Raw genomic sequence first — 13,866 nt, forward strand, 5'->3', positions numbered from 1 at the left:
ATTGTCCTTCCTCTCTTGCCCTCCTCCGTTAATTTATCGGAACTATGAATAAGAGTAAATGCCTTCGCTATCATCTCTGCCTTCTCCTGGTCAGACACTGCTGCTTCCTCCCCCATCTTCAATATTGGATACTTCCATTCCCTTCGAATTCCTTGCATACTCTTAATCATGTTCCACACATCACCAACAGGTGTTGCTCTACCAATTTTGTTACAGAAAGTCTGCCAGCCTTGCTTTTTTGCTTTTCGTATAATTTTCCTAACCTTTGCTTGTGTTTCTTTATATTTAATCAAATTATGAAAATTATGTGTTTTTCTTAATAATCTGAGTGCTTTATTCCTTTCTTTCACTATTTTCCCACACTCCTCTGTCCACCAGGGGAACTGCCTTTCTTTTCATTTTCCATTTGCTTTTAGATATCGATTCTTAAGCAACTTGTAGTATTGTTGTTCTAATATTTTCACCTTACAGAGGCATATCCATCTAACCTGAATTCTAAATTTGGTCTCAACCAAGTTTCCTTTACACAAATAATGTCTGGTTTATTGGGAAGATCATCAATGTACTTTTTAAATTCCTGTCTGTTGGCCATCAAGCTCCTAGCATTCCATTGTAGCAAGAAGACCATTATTAGTACTATCCAGTCCCTACTTGCTCCTGGCTTGCTTGACTGTTTAGCTCATTCCTCACCTCCTCCCATGTCAGCTCCCTGATATCTAGGTGATGAACTGCTGCTTTTACAATTATTTGTATTCTCTCCATTTTAGATTTAACCTCCATAGTTGCATTTATCACCCCTGCTATGAAAGTGACTAACTTCTTTAGATCAACAGTTACTATCTCTTCCTTATCCTGGTCTGGTACTTTTGTATTTTGACTTTCCTCTCTGTTTCTTTCATCACTCTTACTAACCATTTTCACAGCTTCTGCATATGAGATCTTATTTTGAATTTTAGCTCGTTGTACTTCCATTTCCCTTCTCATCACCTCACATCCACCGTAAGCCACACTATGACTACCCCCACAATTACAACACTTTGGTTGCTCGTGATTACAATGACCATCCTCATGATCATCTCCACATCTTGCACACCTTCTTCTGCCTTTACATGTTATTGCTGTATGTCCAAACCTTTGACAGTTATAACACCTCATTGGCTTTGGAACATACTCTCTTACACTATAACTCAAATACCTAGTGTTACATTATTTGGGAGCACTTCCTCCTCAAACTCCAGAATCACAAGCTCACTGTCCTTCCTCACTTCCTCCCGAGTTATCTGCATCCTTCGGACACCTTTTAGATATCCTCCTTTAAGATTTGCTTTGATTTTCTCCATTGTAACCCCGACTGGTACCCCCCATTTCACTCCCTTACTCCACATGTTTCCTTTTTCAATTTGACTTGTACTTATTACTTTAAACCTCCCAATTTCTTTAATCCTTCCAGCCCGCTCTCTCTGTTCATTTTTACAACCGATCATTAGATTACCATCTCTCAACACCTTGGCTACTATAATATCCCCGATCTGGTTTCTCAATACAGTTGTTAATTTCTATAATAATAATTGTATAATAATTAGGATTTTCCAACTATGTAGTAAACAAGCAAGTTTCATTCTTAGGTTTGAAGTTTCTAAAATTATTTCTATGAGGAAACAGCACAACATCCCGATTGTTTTTGACACTAAATTACACTTCCCAATTGTTTTTGTAACTAAATAAATATTGTTGTCCATAAAAGCAAAATAGCATTTTAAAAATTTGTTTCAAAAGTACACCATCTACATGTGTGATGCTCATATCCCAAAATGATTTAATGCCACAGGTGCTTCTGAAACACTGTTTCTGGGCATTTTTATAGTGGATATTCAAATCTTTCATTCTGGAGTACTTAGTGAAACAGGCTGGTTCATAAACATGCTGACTTTTTATGATGAAATGGAAAACAGAGTATAAAACAGAAGATTAAAAAAATGCAGAAAGATATACATTCAAAGAAAATAGGACGAATATCTACACCAAGACAATGAATAATTTATACACAACTGTTTATTTCATCACAGGTCCTCCAGAACTTCTGGATGGCAGCCGTAGATGATCATGAATACAGATTTTCACAACTGACCACATTCTCAAAGCCTCTGAAAGATCTGCATTCCTTCAACTGATCATTTCAGGTTTAATAATGCATCAGGATACCAGCACTGTATTCATGCTATAAAAGAACTCCCCCTTAAATACTGCACTCACCAGACGTCTAGATGAAATTGCAGTGTTCAATGAACATTGCAATTAAAAGCATAACCGTCTTCAAGTTAACCTTTTCTGTCAGACAAGTAGCAAACTAGTTAAGACTCCTTGTAACTCAATGAGTGCACTTGCATATGAGTTCATATTAAAAACAGAAAAACTTACAACTTTGAGCTTGGTTAAATATTACACTATATTCTAGATTCTGCAACTTTAATGTACAGCATTCTTATGGAGTGTGTGAATCCCACTAGAATTATGACAACAATAGCCAATTGAATTGTGTGTCCTTCAGAGCTGGATCTCATACTATGAGTCTTGCAGTGTCTTGTCCAGTTCTGTAAACACTTTCATGTTGATCTCATCCACTTCATCCTCAACCTAATTAAATAAAAGAAAAAAAACACACAATAATGAAAGTCATGATCACTGTAGTTAAAATATGCAAAAGATGTTCTCATGAACAGGTTACCTGTTCTACCATGTCCACCTCAGGAATATAAAACTGCAGCATGTTCTGGATGCCATTTTTTAGGGTAACTGTGGAGCTGGGACATCCTGTACAGGAGCCAACCAGCTTCAGCTTCACTGTGCCATCCTCAAAGCCTTTGAATATAACATCTCCACCATCCTCCTGAACCGTGGGTCTGAAGGAAAGCAGACACAGCACTGAGCTCTGCTGGTCATCTTAAAACCTTCAACACATAACTAGCTACGGATTTAAATGTCTTATCCACGTATGCAGTCATTTTTTCTAAAAGCTTTTCATGCTAGTGGCTAGTATTGACATTCTAAAATTCTAAATTAATAATTGTTTAAGTGGCAAAACTAAATAATAAAGATTAAAAATGCTTTCAATACAGTTTTGGACTGAAATATTTAAACTATAACTATTTTATTATATTTTACAATGTAATTTATTCCTGTGATGTCAAAGCTGAATTTTCAGCATTATTGCACTAGTCTTCAGAGACACATGATGTGTAAACAGCGTTTATTTTAAATGATGGTGTTTTTGTAAAACATCTAAGAAACCACTTTGGATCAATTTAATGAATGCTTGCTCAATAAAAAAAAAATAAAAAAAACTTACCGACCACAAACTTTTAAACCGTAGTATATATTAAATCAAAACAATACAAACATACCTGATCCGTGTGTCTAAAAGTTCCTTTATCATTAAGACAACTTCATCATCATCTTCTGTAACACCTGAAGAATAAAGAAATAAAGAAACAGATTTGAAATACAATGCATCAGAATGTAGTTAGTGGATCTGTGTTAATGTTAAGTCAGTGTTTGCTCACTGCTCTCAGCGTGAGTTGCTCCTGTTGTGATGGCCTCTCCGCTCTCAAAGAACTTAGTAATGACATCAATCGCATGTCGCTTAATGTCTGTCCATTCAACATCATCGTCTGTCTTTAAGAAGTTACAGCACATTCATATAGTTAAATCCAGCATTCAAACAGGCTAGCAATCAAACAAACTTTATCGGCGAACGCTACCTTAGTCAATGTGATAAAATCTGGGCCATAAAAGACACTTTTTATGCCTTCAATTTGAAAAAGATCCCTGTTGGATGATTATAACAAAGGTATTTTAATACACAGCAAGATTACATTCAAATGAATGCTTGCAGAAGGACACTATACTTCTACAGTGAAGCTCACCTGGCTAAAGGGAAACTTTCAGCCGAGTTTGATGTTGGGAAATCTCGAGTCCCCATCCCCAGAACAGGTTTACCAGGAAGAAACTTCAGACTTCTGGGGTTTGGTGTGTCTTGAGTTAAAACTGAAAGGTTTCGCACTGAAAAAAAAAGGAAGATCACAGGGCTTTAAGATATTACATTCAACAGCATTACAAGCTTAAATACATCAAAAGCAAACGGTTATGGAATAAAGAGGATATAAGGTAAAAAATAAAATGCCTGACCTGAGAATGGCTTGCATTCATACTGTTGAGACTGTATTCTGTGGGCAGACCACACTGAATAACACTGATTTCTGTCATTTACAGGCAATCTAAGAGAAAACAGACGATTAGTCTCTACACACACTGTAAAGGAAAAAAAGAGACATAACGTTAAATACACACACACACACACACACACACACACACACACACACACACACACAGTGTGACAGCTGAAGTTAATACCAAGGTAATCGTTTTACTGTAGTATTTTGGTGAAACTACTAATCGTCACATGACATTATATTACGCATCCATACACTTCAAATCTTGGATTTGAATACTTTAAAAGATGCAGTATGTCATTTCCAACCTCAAATGATGTGAGCACATGAAGCGCAACAGACTCCATCTTACAGACGCCGCCATTTCGATTGTTTTGAAATTTAGGACCCCGAAGCGGACAATAATTCTCCTGCTGAAAAATACGCCTGTTTGTATGTTAAATTAATAGTGCATGTAATTAAAATATATATAGTGTTTATACAAATATGTGTCGAAATGAGTACGAACCAAATATAGATCAGTGGTACGAACTAAGAGTTAATTACGTCAAAACAACTGCATTGCACCTGACATGTCAAAGAGGCGCAGCGCACTTCTTAAAGGGATAGTTTACCAAATGTTACCTCAAGATAAAAACGACAAAATTTTAATTACCCTAACGTTAGATTTTACTCAGTTAAACTGTGTCTGAGTTCTCTTTTGCATCACACAAAAGGAGATGTTAGAGAGATAATAGACAGATGCCAGTTCCAGCATTCACTTTATAGGCCTATGACAAAATGAAAACAAAAGAAAACAAAAAAAAAAAAACAGATGCAATGTAATGAATGGTCAGCCTGTCAGTCGCTCACATTCTGCCTTACATTTCCTTTTGTGTTCATAAAGGTTGTGTATACACTTTAGACTAAGGCTTTTGTGACAAATGCATATGCAGGATGTGTCTCAAATGAGACTCTAAAATGTATTTGATATTAATTTGTTGAACTGCAAGACTATTTATAAAATGCAATGCATGTTAACCATTTTGTATTAGGCTACATTGCAGTGCAAATCTTTATAAATGTTATTTTAAAGTAGGCACGTGTCTTAGATGCTACTCTTGGGTCTTTTCACAGACTTGCAAAAGGGCCAATCCAAGGACTGACTGAGGCTTTTACAGCAGTATGATTTATACACTGACATCAATCAAATTATTGTAATATGTGTACGTTGTTCACAGTCCCATTTCACTTAAAGTATATTTTTCTAGTTCTTAAAAATGGACTGTGACTCTGTGACCCTTCGCTGTTGTGATTTGGGTTGAACAGTCTGAGAACCACTGCTTTAAACTAACAAGCTCTCAGGACATGCTATGAGTAAGATCATAAGTAAACAATGGGACAAGACTGAGTTGACTCAACCGAAGTTTCCTTGTGGCTGTTATATTTTCTTGTCTTAAAGAAGGTGATTACAATAGAGGAGTGGCTGGATGTGGTGGCATGTCTCAGAGTAAGAATGTTGCTCATCTGGTAGAAGACACAGTAAACTGATAAGGCCAGCAGAGAAGTGAAAGATGCTAAAGGACGTGTTTGCGTGTTTTTGAAGAGCTAATATGTCAGTCAATTTTTCAAGACCTCCGTGGAAGGATCACTTCTGAGATTATCAGCACTTTACTTTTTTCTTGAACGGACTCTCTCGAAGAAACATGGCTGTTTGGGTTATCTTACCAATTGTTCTGTGTGCCGTCTCATTCATCGGGTGTTGGACAGTGTGAGTTGACAAGATTCTTTGCCATTTCTCTCAATTTAGGTTACATATTATAATTTGTATGGTTCGTAAGTCAACTTAAACTCTGATAGAAATGTTTGTTGAAGTCTTTTATTACTATTAAAATGTGTGCATCACTATTATTAGCTCTTATACAGTATCTTTTCACAATTGCTCAGAATATTAGATAGATAGATAGATAGATAGGCATGGTTTAAACATAATTTACAATGTCTCAGTCAAAACATATTAATATCTACATTATGACATTGATGGAGACGTGTAAATGATTGTTGCATAACCAGCTTAACAGCAAAGCAAAAACAAGAGAGGAGTAAACTCAGTGCTGATGTCATAAGCATCATGAGACATACTTTAAACGCAGTAACCAAAGTCAGGATCAGAAAAACTCAAGGCTGGTCTTTTCTGTTATCTGATCGAAGACCAATTTTCACATGCACTGTTAAGCACTAATCAATCTCTGAGTCATGCTCTGTAAACAGGTGCCGGGTTACTAATTAAACAATCCCGATGCATCTCTGCTAGAGCAAGAACACTGAACAGAATGAGCACAGAAACAACAAAACATGCTACTACCACAGCAAAACATTTGTATTATTTTGGGTCTGATTTAAAGGGGTCATATGATGTGATTTCAGTTTTTCCCTTTCTCTTTGGAGTGTTACGAGCTCTTGGTGCATAAAGAAGATCTGTAAAGTTGCAAAGACTCAAGTCTCAAATCCAAAGAGATATTCTATAATAAATAAAAAAGTTAAGAATCAACCACTCCCTCCTTAAACGTCTCATTTAAACACGCCCCCACGTCTACGTCAAGACGTGGGAAGATTTTCATAACGCCGCCCAAATGTTCACGCAAAGAAAAAAGGCTTAATTTCGATTCTCGCTGTTTGGCGCCATGTTGTGAAGGTAAAAACACTTTGTTTGGTCTTCCAAAAGAGGACACAACTAGAAATCAGTGGTTCAGTTGAATTTACAACACTGTTCCAGAACAGTTCAACCCAAATATTCAGATGTGTGCATCGCATTTTATGGAGGATGAGGACTGTTTTCTGAACCAGTAGCCTACAATGTCGTCTATGGCATAAAGGCTTTTTCTATAAAGTGGGGCAATTCCAACTTTGCAAGGACAGTCTGGCGCTTCTGATTCAGTCTATAAGTACGAGTACATGTTTTAAGAGTTTGCAACTGATGATTTAAATGTGAGATTTGAGCAGTGTAGAGTAGTGCTTGTTGTTTGTCATTTCTCAGATCAAACATGCAGACATGGTTTGGTTTACGCGGTGTGATATGCAACGCAATGCGTAAACAGTATAAGTCATTATAATCAGTAATTAAGTTCCCACTGGATGCAACAAATGCCTCGTTTGTAATGGGTTTTATTGGTTTTGTCTCGTCACACCACCGGGACACGTCATCACAGTATGATGAGGGGTATAATATTTGCGTCACACGCTTGAGGCATTCGGCCAATCACAATGCACTGGATATCTGGCCAATCAGAGCAAACCTTGCTTTCAGGACAATGAACTTTGTAAAAAAAAAAACTTTCAGAAGGTGGGACATAGAGGAGAAACTATAATGTAAATTATGTGGAAAATAATGTTTTTTTTTAACCTTAAACGGCATAAACACCTTTCATTACACCAAATAATGTTCTTTTTAGCCATATCAAATGACCCCTTTAAGTATTTTTCCTGTGGTCTTGGCAAAAAGTAGTATAACACAGCCCTACATATAGAAAAAAATTTATATGATTTGCCAAAAAAACTAAAACAAAAGGCCTGGTATTACCTAAAGTGATTATGCGGAGTATCAATAAAAAAGTTCCTTCATGTACAGTTTTTTTTTCTTTCACAAATTAAGAATGAAGATTTTTCATATATACTCTATGTATCAGCTTCAATGCACATGCTACTTTAAATAACTTAAAGTGCCTATTTTTATATTATTTTTCAATTATTTTGGTTGTAAAGGATTCTCTTGTCTTTACAGATATGGACTTGCATTAAGTTTTAACCATGTCTGCTCACTTACTAACTGGTAAAGTATTAAGTCCAACCAGCATTGCTTAATGTTTTCTTTCTGTTATGCATGTTTCATTATAACATTATTTTATCAGGGAATACAGAAACTCATGTCACCCAAATGAAACAGGGATTTGCTGCACCATGGATAATGTCCCCACCGTAAGGTCTGTATTACACATTGACTCCTGAAACCACTGTCATTTTCCACTTCATAATCCAAAGGATTGACAGTCATTTTCTGCTTATTTTGCAGCACAAGTGGATCAAACTTTCCAGAAAACTCCCTTTTCACAGCAACAATCAATGCTGGTTCTTTTTTGTGTGGGTATATATTACTTTCATATTATTTTGCATATCTGTGTCCTGAAAAAAGACACAGGACACAGATTCATGGTAGTGAATTTAATTATGATTTGCAGAAAAAAAAAAATTGTAATACATTTTATCTTTATCCCCGCAGTTCTGATTTTCTGTGTTTTTCATCATGCGCACATCCTGGACAGGAACAGTGTTCATTCTCTTCTCAGTAAGATTGCAATGATTTTAGGCTGTGTGGTGTCTGTGAGCGCATTCATGGCAGGAAACTGCAATGTAAGTACAGATGATATCATTAACTAATTTCATAAGTGATGATAAATCATTACAAAAATTCTTAAAGGAATAGTTCACCCAGAAATGAAAATTTGCTGAAATTTTACTCATACCCAGGCAATTCAAGATAAAGATGAGTTTGTTTCTTCATCAGAACAGATTTGGAGAAATTGTACATTACATCACTTGCTTACTCTACAAGAGTCCAAACAGCAGATAAAAGCATCATCATAATCTATAAATAATCCACACCACTCCAGTCCATCAATTATTGTTTTGTGAAGCAAAAAGCTGCATGTTTGTAAAAAACAAATTCATCAACCTCAAAACTTTGCTTCTACAATACTAGAGTCATCTCTCCATTAGACTGTTTTCTCCAGAGAAAAATACATCCCATCTGAATCAGAAGAGAAACATGCACAGATCAGCACTGTTTACAAGTAAAAAGAAACAGTTCTAAATAAATATGTTGGTGGATTTTGATGTAAGAGGACAAAGGTGGATGAACTTTTTCACTGGAGGAAGTGTTATTTTGGATTATGGAATTTCATTTTACAGTTTAAAAGTTAAAACCCCTAAATAATGGATTTGTTAAATACAATCACACACTTCTCTTCACAGAAGTAAAAGTGACTGGATTATTGATTAATTGTATTGATGGTTTTATCAGCTGTTTGGACACTCATTCTGATGGCACCCATTCACTGCAGAGGATTCATTAGTAGAAAAGTGATATAATGCTACATTTCTTCAAATCTGTTCCAATGTAGAAACAAACTTATCTATAAGTGGCTGAAGAGTGAGTACATTTTCAGCATATTTTCACTTTTGGGTGAACTATTACTTTAATGAAGGGATCTCAGGTGACATGGCCTTAAAGGGATAGTTCACCCAAAAATTTAAATTATCCCATGATTTACTTACTTGTTCCTGCCGCTCCTGAAGCGCCCCCTGCTGGCAGAGAATAAATGTGCATTTAAAATAAGCACATTTGCTGTTTTATATATAGCCTATATTTCCCCCCAGGGGAAGTGCCACCACACATAGAGTGCAAGTCTGCGGGAACCATTGCAATCAGAGATGTATTAAATAATGTCCAGGCTAATCCATGCTGAAAACTATCCATATTTACAACTAAAAAAATCTTCATCTCTAGCTCTAGCTAGTCGTACGTATGTTCACGAGAGAGTAGCATCCAGCGGATGATGTAGGACGAAGGCAAACAAAACATGGGTCTCAAATTAATAGTACAAAACGAGAATCTGTACAGAAAAATGGATAGGATGGAATGGTAGGATTTTGATATAAGCCAAGAGAACACTGGTTTTCCTTTGCTGTAAACAAAACTTGTTTCTCACGAGACTAGCATATTCTTCCTGGAGTTTATGCTATGCTCTCTCGTAAACGTGCATAAGAGTCCGACAGTTAGCGGAAGCTAGAGATTAAGGTTTATAAAGTTGTAAAAATTTATTGACCCCCCCGGAGCTGTGTTGACTTCTTTTATAATGGATGGGTGTAATGTTTTGGACTTCAACTTTTGGGCTACCATCCGCTCCCATTATAAAACATGGATTAGCCTGGACGTTAGTTAATATATCGCCAATTCTATTCGTCTGAAAAAAGAATGTCATATACACCTAGGATGGCTTGAGGGTGAGTAAATCATGGGGTAATTGAAACTATCCCTTTAAGAAAACAGTCTAACATTTTACTTACTTTTAGTTTCTCTCCGAATAAAGTCCTTAACTATGTATCCATGATCCATGAAGAACATCTAACATGCTTGGAAAATTTCCAGATTCTTTGCAGTGAAAAACATTCTTTAGATTTTTAAAACGTTTATCACAGACATTAAAAAATGGCTCTTTTAAGGAGCACTGAAAGGTTATTTGAGGAACCCAACATGTTTCTTCTATGGCAGGTGTGTCAAACTCAATTCCTGGAGGGCCTGAGGTCAGCAGAGTTTATATTCAACCCAATTAAACACACCTAATCAAACTAATCAAGTTGTTCAGGCTTATTTGAAAACTTCATGGTATGTGTGTTGGAGCAGGGTTGGAACAAATCTCTACACGGCTCCGGCCCTCCAAGAATTTAGTCTGACACCTCCGTTCTATGACATCACTGTGAAACTCGCCTTTTGGAATCTTTGCTTTTAAGAATGTGTTGTGAAATAACCAAACAGATGTTGTTTCCTGTGTTTTCTTGCAGCCAGCAGAGCTGATGTTACTGCATTACCTGGGTGCTGCTGTGAGCTTTGTGTTTGTGTGTCTGTACATGACCATCCTGACCTCCCTCACTAGTAAATGTATGCTGACGGGATGTGAACATGTTCTCTATCCACTACGCATCATCTCCTCATTCATCCAGATTTCTGCCACCATTCTCTGTATCCTTTTATGTTCAAAATATTTTGCTTTATGCATGGTAATGCTATTCTTTTTTTAAATTATGGTCCAGTTTGTCTATGCTTCGAAAAATCCTAAATTAAGCAAGAGGTGAAAAGGTAGAGTACTTACAAGTATCTTTTCAGATATACACTGGCCCGACAAGTATTTGGACACTTGAAAAACACTTTAAAATGTATGTCATTGCATTATATATCAAAACATCAAATCAAGCGGCAATTATTTTATAGAAATAAAGCAGAAACTCATTCAGGAAAACGTTAAAAAAAAATAGGTTTAAAAGGTTTAAAAAAAGTACACTACCGCTCAAAAATCTGGGATTGGTAAGATTGAAATTTTTTTTTTAAAGGTGACATATCATGAAAATCTGACTTTTCCAGGTTTTAAGTGCTATAATCAGATCCCATGTGTATCTACCAACCAAGGAGATCTGAAACAGATTAACTCAGTAACTTTGTTCTGGTAAGCCTTTTTCTGAAAGCATCTAAAAAAAAGAGGTGTCTGATGTTGCTTCCCCAGTGACGTTGCAAAGGGATCTCATTATAATATTACCGCCCCTTAATTTGTAAGTTTCCACCCTCTGCACCTTCATTTTGATTTCGCAAGGGACGACGTGTACTAGCTGTAATGCCATGACGAACGTTTGAGCAAAACCTTTTAACTGTTGTGTCTTTGGCTCCACAGACGAGCACAGAACTTTATTAAGAGTCCCAGTCTCAGAGGAGACAAGAGAGCAGTAAGATTATTGATTTATATTATAGATTATTTTATTGTATATCGCTTCTGCCACACAGATCTAAACTAAACATTCGACTTATTTACCAGCAGTTTACCTTCACAGACTTAACCAACTTTTTTTTGTAACGGATGTGTGTTTTTAACATTAACTTCTGTGTGAAAGAGAACTTAGTTTAATACTCACATGCTGTGACAGCCCTTTTCTGTTCTTCGGGTGTGCACTCAGAAAACCCTATATCAAAAGTTGGTTTAAAACGCATGATTTCAGCGCGATAAACAGTTAACCAGAACCAAAACAGACGTTTTCAGCAGGTCCGAGCTGTAATGGCAGCAGCTCTTTTCTGGAAAAGGGGGCGGGGAGCAGCAGCTCATTTGCATTTAAAGAGACAGGCCCGCAGATAGCGCGTTTCAGATTCCACTCAAAATATGCATTTTCTAAGTTATATAATAAAATATCTGTGGGATATTTTGAGATGAAACTTCAGAGACACATTCTGGGGACACCAGAGACTTATATTATATATTGTAAAAATATGTTTTCTTTAGTCTTAAAAACAGAGTAAAAACTATTTGCAATAATTATTTAAAATAACTTATTTATATTATATATATATATAAATATAATTTAATTTATTCTTGTGATAAAAGCTGAATTTTCAGCATCATTACTCCAGTCTTCAGTGTCACATGATCCTTCAGAAAATAGTCTATGCTGCTTAAGAAATATTTCTTATTCAGGATTCTCTGATGAAAAAACTTTGGGGCAACTGTCATCATTAACTCACCCCTTATGTCTGCCCAAACCTGTATGCATTTCTTTCTTCTGTGAAAAACTAAAGAGGATATTTTGAAGAACATTGATAACCATTTTAATCTCCCATTGAAGCCTTTTGCATTTTTTGTCCCTTCCTGTTATTGTCACCAACATTCTTCAAAATACCTTCTTTTATGTTCCACAGTCATACAGGTTTGGAACTACATGAGGGTGAGTCAATGATGACTAACCCATTGACATCATTACAACGCTATTGAAATCACAGGTGTTTTGCTCCATAACTCTTCTTTCATCAGATGGCATCTTCTTCATCCAGGAGGATTACTTCTACAAGCACATCTCTGCTGTGTTTGAATGGTTTCTGTGTGTCAATCTGGAGCTCTATGAACTCAGCTACTTTGTGGAGTTCTACTTTTTCTCCTCATCAATGCTTTCAGTGCTTTTAGCAAAGAAAGAAGAAGAGAAAACACTCATTATGTCTTAATGTATAAAATCCTTCCAAACTCTATGGTATTCATAGTTTTCCTGTTATGGATTCATAATATAAGACATTTTAAATGTAACTTCATTCAAACAGAATATCTACTCAGGAGACATTTGGAAACTTGTAAAGGGATTGCACATACTTTTGAAGTTGCAATATAATGTACACACTTCCTCTTGATAATGCAAGCACTGAAATTTACTTTGGAGCAGGATACACAACAGGCACTTTGTACTACTAGTTTCTTCCTAAGCATCTTTACTTTACAAAATACTGTATCATTTAACTACAAGAATACCTTACAAATGCAATATTTGACTTTCTGTGAGCAAGAGTAACTCGGTTGGTGCATGTTGCTCAAAAGATTGTTCAGTTTACCTCACACATTAAATCGAATCAAGTGATAATGATAATGTGGAAATCAAAAAAGTGTCACAAGGTAAGAATAACCCATTTGTAGTCAAAGGTTTCTCTCAAATTCAATTATTTTTGCATTATACCTTATTAATGTCAGAACTTCAATTCAGAGACTCTATGGTCAAATTAGGAGGACCATAGCTAAGTGGTCCAGCCACAAAGAGTATTTTGCCTCTGTATCACAGTTCGTTGCTATTTATAGTTTTACATATAAGTACTCAGCATTATGAGTTTCGATGTTGAGATGCACTTATGACAAGCCTACAGACAGACTTTACAGGGTAAGTTTGCATGAATTAATTTGACTGCTGAAATCCAGTTGTGTTTAATGTTGTAATGCTGCTTTAAAGAATCTAGAGATAAACCTCCTGTTGACAAATATCTATAATATAAAGATTCCCTGAAATCTGAATGGTTTAACAGCATAAT

General features: G+C 36.1%; 2 protein-coding genes across 3 annotated transcripts; one reads left to right on the top strand and one right to left on the bottom strand.

Annotated features, from left to right (window-relative positions):
* Positions 1-2,034: 2,034 nt before the first annotated feature.
* LOC132111187 (NFU1 iron-sulfur cluster scaffold homolog, mitochondrial-like) lies at positions 2,035-4,737 on the bottom strand. Its single transcript, XM_059518345.1, has 8 exons — positions 4,538-4,737; positions 4,186-4,274; positions 3,924-4,059; positions 3,759-3,825; positions 3,561-3,672; positions 3,402-3,465; positions 2,726-2,900; positions 2,035-2,634 (listed from the first exon to the last, which is right to left on the bottom strand). The coding sequence occupies exons 1-8, from the start codon at positions 4,591-4,593 to the stop codon at positions 2,563-2,565; spliced, it is 771 nt and encodes a 256-aa protein (XP_059374328.1). The 5' UTR covers positions 4,594-4,737; the 3' UTR covers positions 2,035-2,562.
* Positions 4,738-5,342: 605 nt separating this feature from the next.
* LOC132110865 (transmembrane protein 150A-like) lies at positions 5,343-13,042 on the top strand. 2 transcript variants are annotated; one of them, XM_059517892.1, is made up of 8 exons: positions 5,343-5,718; positions 5,815-5,979; positions 7,990-8,037; positions 8,117-8,188; positions 8,278-8,345; positions 8,485-8,615; positions 10,827-11,004; positions 12,833-13,042. In XM_059517892.1, exons 2-8 carry the CDS (start codon positions 5,915-5,917, stop codon positions 13,018-13,020), a joined length of 750 nt encoding a protein of 249 aa, XP_059373875.1. In that variant the 5' UTR covers positions 5,343-5,718; positions 5,815-5,914; the 3' UTR covers positions 13,021-13,042. The 2 variants fall into 2 exon arrangements, with proteins under 2 accessions (XP_059373875.1, XP_059373874.1); XM_059517891.1 differs by having other exon boundaries at positions 5,344-5,979.
* Positions 13,043-13,866: the final 824 nt, after the last annotated feature.

The sequence above is a fragment of the Carassius carassius genome, chromosome 30 (assembly GCF_963082965.1).
Source record: "Carassius carassius chromosome 30, fCarCar2.1, whole genome shotgun sequence".
NCBI classification, from domain to species: Eukaryota; Metazoa; Chordata; class Actinopteri; order Cypriniformes; family Cyprinidae; genus Carassius; species Carassius carassius.